The following is a 12419-nucleotide window of genomic DNA, read 5'->3' as shown; positions in this document are numbered from 1 at the left end:
ATGCCAGAAGGGGGAAACCAAATGCCACGACGAAACTTAAAACTACACGTTGTAAAGTTTAGTGATTAATTGTGTGGTTGCCTGCATGTGCCACAGATGCCTCAAGGTAAGGGAAAGAAAGGCAAACAAGACTGCGGGGGTCCTGATGCCAAATAAAATTTTATCTGACCTAAACTACAGATGTAGACAACTGAACGCCTCATGGGAAAAAGAGTTGAGCTCTGACTATCACCACTGAAATATCCCAGCTTCCAAGGCAACAAGAGAGAGCTATTGGTGCTTCAAATGAGATGTGTTTCTGTGAATTCTAGTTGCACTGGTCAGAAAATATGTGCCGTTTGTTTCCTTGAGTTCTTTCTTGCTTTTGAGACAAGGAGTGTCAACACACAGTTTAGTGACATATTACTAACTAAAATTCAACTTAAACCTTGCTGCATTTAGTTAAATTACAACTTGTAGATTTTACAGTGGACAAAATATAACAATAGCAAGTTGGATTCCTTTTATGTAATGTGTTGATGTGGGACAATTACAGTCTTTGACTGTATGCAGTACTTAGTGTTGGCAAGTTTTAAACATGCTTCAAATATACAGTTTAACTTTAGCTAACACCATGGGGTTGTTTTTGATGTACAGATGTTTTCAACAAGATTGATTATGTGATTTAAAATGTAAAAACATCTGTAAAACTTTAAAGATTTCCTCATCTGACAGACCAAAGTTGAGGCACAGAGTGAACAGTAGTTTTTTGTCAAGGCTTGTGCAGAGCGAGATGCTTTCCCACAGATAACCACACCTATCTGATCTCTCTATGGCGTGTGACAAGCCTCACCTCGTCCTCTCTACCAAATGACTTTGCACCAACAATCTCACATTAGTCACCGCATGCAAAATAAATCAAGCTCCTCCCTTGTGCTGTCTGTAAAGAGACCACACCTGTAGACAGGAGCAGGTTCTGACAGCTTCCTGATCCTTGTTCAACTATCCAGCATTATCCCTGAGATAAAAAGAAAGGTGTTTCACAGCTGACACCTTACATGCTCAGGCACAGATTAAGCTACAGTCAAACATAAGGGCTCTGTATGGGTGCAGGTAGCGATGTGGAATGCTCCACTCCACAACATTTCCAAACCCCAGCTTTCTTTCCAACGTGGAGCCTGCAGTTGGATAAAAGAGATGGGACAGCAGTTGAAGCTTTGAGGTTGTACCACTATCGCTTGTATTCTAAAATCAGACACAGACTTGTTATTGTGGCCTTGGAAAATAACTGTCTGCAGATGCTATTTGAGACAGTCAGAAATAACTATAGTCTCCAACAAAGACGAGCAGGAGGGAGAAAGAGTCCCATGGGACTAGAAGTCTGTGCAAAATGTAAAAACAAAACAATAAGACTCGACCTTGTAAGGAAATGTCTCTCTCCATTTACAATTACTAACATACTGACATAACAATACCCAGATCCTTTAGTTATGCCTCCTGCGGTTTAATCTAGACAATATTTTTTACTTCCTAGTCTCCAGTTTCAAAGGAATAAATAGATGTCACTGCCATGGATCATGTGAAAACAGAGACACTTGTACTGGCATGCTTGCTAGCTAGCAAGTGATTAGCCATGATACAAGAAACTTTGAAAACACTAGTAATATTAGTACTGCTTGTAGGTCCAATTGCAGTTGATTTTTAATGTCTCTCAACATACATGAAAACAATCAGACAAGAGAAATTTCACTCAAGAACAGTGAGTACCTAGTTCTTTAGGTACACCTAGTTAAAACGATTGCAGTCTAATCCAACGGTCTTGCAATAAATCCTCCCTCAATGAAGGTTATAATGTTCAGTTTTCTTTGAAACTGTTTTAGAGGTGCTGATTTTACGATCCTTTTGGAGGCTGCAGTTTGTGGTGTTGAACTGTATTGCAGTAAACAGATAGTGATTTCTGTTATTCAGCCTACCCTCATTGAAATAAATGCGGTGGATGAAATAATATACCTTGTCAATATAAAGCAACATTTTTTTAAATTTAAGGCCTTCAAATTATCCCACAATAGCAAAAGTAATCAAATAGACAATAATGCACTCTTTTTCCCCAGATCCTATAATAGACACATCTATTGGAAATAAAAGACAATGAGTGAGACTCACAGCTACGTCCTTGTGTAGAGATAAATGGTGAGTGGACTTCCTTGTACGGTAAGATTTGTTCAGGGATTACGTTATAATATGATACAATACAGAAAGAAATGCTGACTGCGAAGAGAAACAATGGGAGCAGTGTTTCACACACAACAAGGCTATTTGTAAGAAGGCCTCCAGGTCTCAGTTGACAAATGATTCATCAGTATATATGAAAACTAAACAATACTTTGTTTATTGCCGCTTACTGGTCACCAACAATCTGTTCTTTGGTCAATAAGAAAGAGTGAGATGTGTGGTGTAAAGTCCTGCAAATAAAACAATGTAAACAAGAAATGCCTTATCACTGAGGGTGTGAGATCAACTGACTGAAAGAAAAAAAAAAAAAAAGGAAAAAAAAAATCTCATTGCCAAATAGTGTCATTTGCATCAAAACTTCCCCTTCTTTGTCCTCCCTACACCTGCCTACGTGGGACAGAACAAATGTCGTCATCTACAATCGCTCTTTCTTCTTTCAACTTGATCATGACACACAAGCCACGAACTCCTGTTGACTACAACCCAGCACAACGTGGCAAAACAGGACCATCCAGCTACCAAGAACAACAGTGACAGGTTAGAAATCCAAGAAAGTGCATGCTAGTCTAAAGACACACTAGACAGACAAACAGCTGCAAGGGCAAGGATCCTCCGCCTCCACTCCTCTGTCACCTAGATTTGTTGGAAATGTTACCATGGTGACCTACTAGGCTGAGGGGGTGGTGCACTTGTGACAGCAGCAGATGTAGGAGGAGAGGGCACGGGAGGGGACCGGGGATTGGTTACCTACCTTTTCACCACCAGGCTGAGGGTCTTGTGGGAGCCTTTCACTAGGCAGATTGCCTCCTGTCTGTAGCCACTCAGGGGAATCTCGTTGATGTTGACGAGCTCGTCTCCCACCTGGAGACTCACAGCTGCTGCCTTGCTGCCCTCCTCAACCTGGAACATAAACACAGCAGAATCAAACACGCTGTTTTACAGAGATTCCGAAATATTTCAGGAATCCAACTTCTGCCGGCAAGCTAGCTAGTTAGCAAGTGAGCAGCCATGATACAAGACATTTTGGCAATCTTTAGCTATAGCTCTTAGTTAGTAGTTAGCTAGTACTCTTGTCATGTTTTCTCTCAAAGCTTCCTCCACCCAATCGGTTTCCATAACAATAATACAGCGGGCCTCTGAATCAGCTCAAGTTACAGAAGAGTAGACTTAGGACATAACATGCAGCAAAAAATAGAGTTAATTGTAACCTGAGCAGCAGTAGCTAGTGTTAGCTTACTAATTTGTATGTTGCACTCAGTAAAGTGGAATTTGTCTAAACATTTGTACTAATGGCAACTTTTTATTTCACAGCTCTAACAACACCAGCGCTGCCTTTCTGTTTGACTTAATAACTGGGGAAGATGATTTGTGAAGTCTGTGGGAATTCAGAGGAAACTGAATGACATGAAAATTTCTTCATGATCCTTTGCCCTTGGAATGTAGACCCTACCTTGATGTGACAGACTAGGGGATGGAATGGGTGTAGCACACCAATCGTTAATTATTCCTTTAATGTGCATTTAACTACTTATTTTTATTTATCACAATGGCCACCAGCACATAAAGAATACAGTTATAGGTGGGTTCCAAAATACTTCTTATGTCCAAGAGGTCACCACAGAGTTGTTGTGAAAGAGATAAAGTAACCTCATACGATCTAACCTTGGTGCTATATCCTGCTTCTCACATCTTTAAACTTGTGATAAGCAAAACCCTGATATTTACAGTAGGTTTTCACGCCTATTGTGTTGCTGCTCCGTCCAACGTGACCTTATGTCATAACTTTTGTACTGTTTCTGATTGTCTTCTTTCTATCTCTCTCCATTCACAAGAATAAAAAGCCTAAATTTACAAAAGTCTCTGGTGAGTATTGAGGAGACAAGAAAAATAATTTGTAATATTTAGCCATATTTGTGTCTATCACAAAGCATTTTCAGTGCAGGGAACCATTTATAAAAGAAAAAACCTACTTGAAATGATACAGCCTACCACACTAAACAAACTTAAACTTTATTTGTCCCCGTAGGGCAATTGGTTCTGCAGCAAGACATAGGCACAGGACAGACACAGATACAAGACCAACTAATAAAATACTAAAATGTTAGAGACTCTGGTTGTACAACAGAGTGCGTATGTCTGTCTAATATAAACACTGTCTAATATATGAATTAATATTAGAAAATATAACTTGCAAAAATAGATACTTTATCTCAGTGGTGTTATCAAAACCAAGGGCAGCATCACTACAAAGAAAACATTCTGGGGGGATATGTGAGAGAAATGCAACATAAAAGCTATCAGTCTGTTGATGACATTCTTCATATATTTTATAGGGTAACAGTGACAGAAGAAACACACTGTTTAGTTAACAGCGGGTAGGCCAGTTTCTAAAGACAAGGATCAAAGGCTATAAAAATACTTCAAAAAGCTGCTATCCAAGCCAGTGGCAAGATGTAAAAACAAAGCGTATTGTGTTTGTTTGAGGCCAGACACCTGGAACAACACATCGGTCAAAAGGAAGTACAGTGAACAGAGTATAGTGTTGGTATATCTCCAGAGAAGACCCTCTGAATATAAGATATTAAACTGACAGAACCACAGCTAAAGTGGAGGTCTCTGAAGTGTCAGATATACCAAGTGTTAAGGTCAGTGCTGTCCTCACACTGGCGCATAAAGTCAGACATGAGAGGCTCTGTGTGCAAAGAAAAGCAGCGAGAACTTGCTGGGCATTTGGCACATTAACACACAAAAGCCAAGCTCTGCAGCCGATTATCAGCTCAACCTGTGATGGGGTCTGTATGACTCAACTACAGAGGTATGTGTACATTTACAGACCATTACGTGTTATATGGCCTTTATCCCCAGCACAGAAAACCAGCCCAGATAGCTCTAATCAAAGGTTCTTCTCATTTTTCTATAATTTTAAATCAGGGTGGACTGAGGACTTTTATGATGGCTGGCTAGAGTCCTGAACTGGTCCAGATATGGTAATGTATTTAGTAGAGAAACTGCATAACCGGCTGATGCAGCTATAGTAGGTTTGTTTGTGTAAAACAGACACAACCACCCCCATGTTTTACTGAAACTGGAATATCATTCTCAGTAGATAACACAATACATTTAACTGAGGATGGACATCACATTTAGGCTAACACAAGGGTAAATTAGAGGTTGTGGGTTATGTAAGAACCTAAAGTTTTTAATAAAAAAGGTTTTGCAGGCCAGGTCACAGAGTACATTACAAATAACTAATTTTTGTTCCTATCCAAGGCCATTGGTTCTTACTAAAGAGCTAACTAAAAACGGGTCACTAATTTCTAGCTCAGTAAAAGGTTTTAGCAAACACTACTGAAAAAGAAGTGAATAGTGCCTTTAATGGGGACTACTTTAAGTTTCGAATGAATATCCAGTTTATTTTGATGCAGCAGGACGGTGTATGTTTATTAACTGTAAACTTTATGACATTTAATCAGGTTCAGTTTTAAAATACTAAGTTTCAGCTGGCTGCACTGTTTGAAATATAAAATAAAGGTTGCACACTCCAGAATATATTTGCTTATATCGTGTTAGAGACCAGACCAGGCTGCTGTGCAAAATTATTGTATTTTTTGGTTGCCTAAAAAAATAAAATAAAATAAAAAAAAAAAAAGGTACAAAAAGGAGAGCATGTAAGTAGTTCAGACTAAGCAGACAAACGGTGAACTAGTTCAGCAACACAAAGGAGAGAATATAAACTAAACTGATTAGTGTAACCAAGGAAAAACTTGCTTTAATCACATTTATCGAGGCCCAAAAAAGACAACAATGGTTTACAATAGTACAGTACTAATTGTTTTGTAGAACTCATGGAACATAAAGTAAAAACAAACAAATAAATGATGTCTTCAAGATAAACAACTTGCCAGGACATCTGTGTTAGAGCCTAGGGCTACACAGGAGCGTGGCTTGTATTCAAAACATCATAACAGGAAACTCACAACATCAAGGCAGGCGATTCATACAGCTTTTTCCAAACATTTTTCACCACGGCAGCCCAATCACCATGAGCCATACCAATGTCTTTTGTTTACCATCTTCCTCCAGGCTATAATCTGTGAAATTCCAGCCATCCTGGTTGCCTGACTATTCTCAAAAATAGCCTGATGTGTGGGACATGAAGGGAAGGATGTGGCGGTAGGAATGTGTCTTTTCTGCTGACAGATGTCCTGTGCAGCGTGCTGACAGGGCACTGAACTCAGACCTCTAGCACGGTTTTGGGCACTGCCTGCAAACATCACCAGCAACCGCGTAAACAAACTCACCCAAATTTGACCTTTGCAGATGTTTTAAGCATCTGTGTGTTTTGTGAACTTCTTGCAGTAAATCACTAAATTTGGTTGTAGAAAGCAATAACCTTCTTAGCCTTAGCAATGTGACAGTAACTATCACAGTGCATCACAGTGTACAGACATTCACGTCTCCCTCAAGGTGAACTGTAACCAATTTGGAGTTCCCTTAACTTTTCGTGTAGCACCATGATCAGGTCAAAATTTAAGTTTGTCCAATATTTGGCATTATGATCAAACACCTGTAACAGTAATGGCTTTCCCATCATCCTCAGCTGTACTTTGTGTTTATGGCTACTTAGCAAATACTAGCATGCTAACATGCTACACTAAAATAGTGAATACTGCTAAACGTCAGCATGAGATGGTTAGCTAAAGTTAGCATTTAGCTCAAAGCACCACCGTCCCTAAGTACAGCCTCACAGAGCTGCTAGCATGGCTGTAGACGGTTTCAGTGCATGACTAAGGCTGGGTATTGAACCTCAATACTCACATAGTCTCAAAAACTGAAAGCTACAATCACATTTGTACTCTTATGTACTTATTCCTTGTACTACATCAGAATTTTGCATGTGTTAGAATAATAAATTTAAGTAAAAAGTTCTTGTACAGCTGATTGTGTTTACAAAACGTGTAACATTTGAGAACCTTGACTTCTTTTGAAAGGTAAAAAGTAAGATATTTTCAAACCGTATTGTTTTGGTCATGGTGCCAAACACTCTCTCCATAGAGTACCTACATGTACATGTATGAATTTCAAACATTCAAGACAGAGTTTACAGCCATGCTAGCAGCTCTTTGAGGCACAGCGGCGCTTTGAGCTAAATGCTAACCTCAGCATGCTTACATACTCATAGTTGTTCAAAGTTTAAAAAAAAAAAATATATTAAAAAGTACACAAAGTAAGTAAAGTATTGTTTTGGTCTTCGTGCCAAACCACGTTTATCATTTTGGCAGTAGCAATGAAAAAAAAACTATACCCAGCCCTACCCAATTTCCATTATTAGCCTGAAAACTGTTTTAATTCAAAAGGTTTTGGCATAACAAGACACCAAAAATGCCACAACATCAAAAAGGTAGAGCTAAACAATATTTACAATAATTATTTTTTTTATCTTGTGTAAATACTGGGCGTGTTACATCAAAGAGCTCACACTGACCCATTCCTTCTCCTCTGCCTAATCAATAACTATTTCAGCATTCCATATTTCCGCCTACAAAATCCTGACTTCCACAAATAGAAAACTTATTTTTTTTCCTCCCATGAGCCATAATCCTATTCTCTATGAATCATCTTTGCTCCAGAGGTTGGGCAATCCTAAAACAGTCAAATGGAGCCCACAATGTTCAAGGATTCAATAATTGGTAAAACCTGTTTACCTGCAGGTGATTTATCACAGCGTGTATAAACAGAGACATTTTTGCAGTATGTCTGGTACTGGTTCTTTAAGAGGAAATAATACTTTCATCCATATAAAATATGATCCTGGCAGAGGGAACATATATATGAGGTGCATGCCCAGCTGTGTTGTGTAAACTAGGATTATATACGTTTATTGAGACTAAGGACTAAGTCCATGAAGACCTTGAGCACAACTTGAGCTATGGGTGGAATGTTAAGAATTTTAATTAGATCCAGGATTTTCTTTTACCAATACTCTAAACCTCTCATCAAACAGTGGGCCCTTTTTTATTATTATGTTTCATTTTAACAATTGGACACAATGCAAAACTGTCAACAAAATAATTAATTTAGGCCCTCTTCAACACTGTGTTTCTCAGGTTAAGACATAAAAAGCAGACATATCTACCAAAACCAAACAGTGTACTGAGTGCTCATTACGCTCATTAAAAACAGAAAGGCACAAAAAATAATTTAACAGAGGATGTTTACAATTATTAGAGATGAGTAATCAGTCAAACAATAGAGTGGACTGTGGCTGACACATGTTTGAATGGTACGCAATGAGCCAGGAAACCGACTAATATTTTAAAAGTAGCTTGTCGATGACAGAGTTTTCTGACATTTTTTTCCCCAGAAGAGTAAATGTAGTGTTTTATTGTTGAATACAAAATGGTGGTGTTTTGATAGATTAGACCAAGTCTAACAACCATTATTACAAGGTTTTAGCTCCTGAATCAGTGTAGTGGTAGACCTGTTCAGGCAGGACAGAATGTGTTATTTTAAAACAGTGCTCACATAAACGAGGACATAGTGCACATATGGGTACAAGGACAGCCTAGAATATGTTCAACTGAAATCCCCATCCAAAATAACTGGACAGATTAAGAACAGTGCATCAGGTAGTGGTGTACAGGCTTAAATGCATACTATGTCTGCAGTCTGTCTACATATTTATGTTATTAGACAGATGAATATTGAGAATAAGAAGCCTCAAGCATTTTTTTTCGTATTAAGCAGATCCTAAACTGTAGACCTTTCTACAATGTAAGGTTATTATTTTGTGGGGGAAATAGTATCTTTTTTATCTAGTTAACACAAATTATTCAGCAGCATACCTTTGTAAATCAATGGCTATAAGCTAAGAGCCACTCCAAAAGAGCACAAATCACTAATCCTGACTTCACTTATCCCATCATGCCATTCCAACAGGCTTCAGGCTGTCACAGATAATTCACTACATTTAGAAAATCAAACAAAGTGCCAACATTCCTCCCCTGCTCCTGGTACCACAGGCTACCCTCCGAACTGAAATTTAACCCAACACAAAAATATGAGAATACAAAGGTCCAGGTGGAATCTAATAACACACAGCGTAGCCTAAGTGACAGCAAACAAAACTCTGACGCATTTCAAGACAGCTTGACAAACGTGTGTTCAGTCTAGTTCAAGACTCTGGCAAAACTATTACAAATAAATTTAAAGGTTGTGATTATATGAAAGGTTTATAGTAAAGGCTTCTCAGAAGGTTCTGAGGAATTAACATCTCACCATCAGATGCAAACAGGTCCACTTTTGTTGGTTCTTGGAGTGAGGATGTGGCGTTCAGTGAAAAAACAAACAATAAAACGCTGTAAACATCAAGCCCATATCAAGCCCACTCTAAGCCCATATGGTGTTGAGTTTCGTCCATCTGAGATGGACTTTGGACCCCTTTGTGGTCTAAACCAAGCAAGGACAGAGCTCCCGACAAACAGGGGTAGGTATTTTGCCATGTCAAATTAACTAACAAGGTCTTTTGTGGTAAATCATTACAAAGTCAACAGAGAAGCGAGGTTACAGTGTGAATTCAGAGCTGATTGGCCTGCACTGTGTTTAGGTACCCTCCCTCTCTTGGGGACTTTATGCATATTGTGGCTCATATCACACGTTTAACAAAGTCATGGCATACAAGAATTGCAAGCTAGAGTAAACGTTCTGTTGAATGTTTATTTTTAGGAGAAACTTGATATAAAATGCTGACTTTGGCACATTTTGGCTGAATGTGGGGGCAAATCATAGTGCTCTAAACGAACACAGCTTTGCAACACGCTTTGACTGACGCAAAACTGCACATATCACACAGTTAATAGTTAAAACTCTCGCCACAGAGTAGCTACATGTTCAAATACATATATGAATTTCAAACATGCGTTACTGCCCTGAAACAAGAGTCTACAGCCATGCCTCTTTGTGGCACAGTGGTGCTTTGAACTAAATGCTAACCTCAGCATGCTAACATGCTCATAAGAACAATGCTAAGATGTTAGGTAGGTATAATTTTGCTATGTTTACCATCTTAGCTCATCAATGCCAGTATGTTACCACATTACACTTGATAAGTAAAAAATTTTATCTGCTGGTGGCGCTAAAGAAAACGTCAAGTAATCACAAAAGTCATAAGGATTCATGGCGATTCTGAATGTCAATACAAAACTTAATGGCACCATCCTGTAGTTGTCTATTCAGTCTAGACTAACAGTCTGACCAACCAACATTGTGTTTGCAATATAAAAAATTGTATCACATGCCTATCCTCTCCGTTTCATTTTATCTCAAGTGTCTAGACTAGATGTAGAGCAATATGTGTTGTGTGTGCAGTGATATGTCAGGTGTCAGAGCACCTTGTATTTCATTAGATGACAGCAACTACTAACTACGATTTTAACTGGTCTGGGCCACAGGTCACAAACGTGAATTTTGAGCAGTAAAAGCAGTTTTTACACATCATATGCCAACAAGAATCTATTTAGTTATGTGAAAAGTGCAGAAACTCATTTTGTGTGTGGTTACTTTGTAAACAATAAATTTGATCACATTTCACTGGATGGAAATTTTGTATACGCTTTAGTGCAAGGAGACTCGTCATAAAATTTACAATTTACAGGAAGGGAAAATTCAAAGGACATTTCCGCTCACAGCTAAACCGTGTTCTCCGACCAGCAAACCTGCACACGGCGCCTCAATTCTCAGCCATCTTTGACATAAAAAGAGTATTTTGGAGTATTTACCTTAGTTATGAGCAGAGGTTCTCGATACTCCAGTCCCCCTCTGAGTGTAAATCCCCATGGTGCTCCTCCTGAAAGAAATACATCCACCAGCTTCCAGCCCTCAACATCCCTGCTCCTTGGATCCAGATCTCCTGATTTCTGTGTCACATGCCAAAGGCTCTCTGCTTCTGTATAATGTGGATCATTTTTATATCCCTCATTATCCATGGTACTGCTAAGAAACAAAAAAACAGCATGAAAATATATCCCAACACAAAATAATAAGCACACATGACCAAACGGGACTATATTTCAAAAGGCTCCAATTTGCGCCCAATCTACTATTCATAAAAATCTGATAGACTATTACTATAATATGTATGCATGTTCTGCTCCAGTACTTTGTTGATGACACACCACTGTAACTCTCTCACAAATCTACTGTCCAGCAGTAAACAGTCTCGCAAGAGGAGAAACTTACAGCTAGACCTTCACTGGTACTAAAGAAGGAGACAATATTACCCCCTCTGAAGCATCATTACTCTTGTTGACAGCCAATTTTAAAATGATAACGATTTTACTGATCACTTTCACAGCTCAGCGGTCTGACCACTTGTTATAACGCTGTTCATTTAAGCCCTCCTGAACCTGAGCGTGACGTGAAAAGACTATGGACTGTTCTATAATCTAGACTCACAAATAAAGCTCACTGAGCATTTCTCACGGTCTGGAGAAGCTAAAAGATAATTTAGGACTGGTAGATAAGAAAATGTGTAATTGTAAATATTTCCTTTTATCCTGTTAATTCTTTTCTCCTAATACAAGTTATGCTTTTTACAGCTGACTTTGTTTTGGGCCATGTGTTTTTTTTATTTGCATGTACTTTTTACGTGAAGCACTTTTAAGTGTAATGTCTGTTTTAGGCTAACTGTGTTTGTTATTATTAGACAATCTGGCTGTATCATTTTCAATTGTCTGATGCATAAAAAATATGCCTTCACTATCATAGTTTTACGTTATTACAAATAATACAAATTAAATGCTTAAGATTGTCGATACAATACAATAAATAAAGGGATTTTAAAGAATGCTATTTATCTTAATTTGATCAACACTACATTTTTAATTTTGCTTTAACTGCTCAATAGTAGCCTATTGTATATTACACTGTGTAGGTTCAAAGACAAAGTGACCAGAGCATGTCTATGCTGAGTAATACAGTATGTTCATATTCAAACATGGCAACATCATTACATTAAACACATCCTGACATTACACAAGAGCTAAAAGGAAATTATGGAATATGGGACACTGTAACAATATCACTGAATGTACATTTATTTTGAGAAGAATCTAAACACCAATGTAGGATGTCATCGTATTGGGATATTTAGGCTGAAAATACATTTGTGCTCTTTATGTGAAAGTAATTCCTCTTAAAAGACACTAAAC

At 38.3% G+C, this 12419-nt stretch overlaps 2 protein-coding genes across 4 annotated transcripts in view; both read right to left on the bottom strand.

The window, feature by feature from the left end:
* Window positions 1–12419, bottom strand: part of LOC123971410 (cytoplasmic FMR1-interacting protein 1 homolog) — a 1205200-nt gene that overhangs the window by 183091 nt on the left and 1009690 nt on the right. The gene's annotated exons all lie outside the window — the stretch shown is intronic.
* The window catches only part of shroom2a (shroom family member 2a), a 31424-nt gene that overhangs the window by 18002 nt on the left and 1003 nt on the right, over window positions 1–12419 (bottom strand). For 2 of the 3 annotated variants that reach the window (XM_046050181.1, XM_046050183.1), the window contains exons 2-3: window positions 10989–11202; window positions 2963–3111 (exon numbers count right to left, since the gene is read on the bottom strand). In XM_046050181.1, the coding sequence (XP_045906137.1) occupies window positions 2963–3111; window positions 10989–11195 (356 nt within the window). In that variant the 5' untranslated portion in view covers window positions 11196–11202. The remainder of the gene's footprint in view (window positions 1–2962; window positions 3112–10988; window positions 11203–12419) is intronic. The other variant, XM_046050182.1, reaches the window with a different exon arrangement.

This window comes from Micropterus dolomieu, linkage group LG05, assembly GCF_021292245.1.
Source record: "Micropterus dolomieu isolate WLL.071019.BEF.003 ecotype Adirondacks linkage group LG05, ASM2129224v1, whole genome shotgun sequence".
In the NCBI taxonomy this organism is placed as follows: domain Eukaryota; kingdom Metazoa; phylum Chordata; class Actinopteri; order Centrarchiformes; family Centrarchidae; genus Micropterus; species Micropterus dolomieu.
This window is presented reverse-complemented; position numbering and strand designations above follow the sequence as displayed.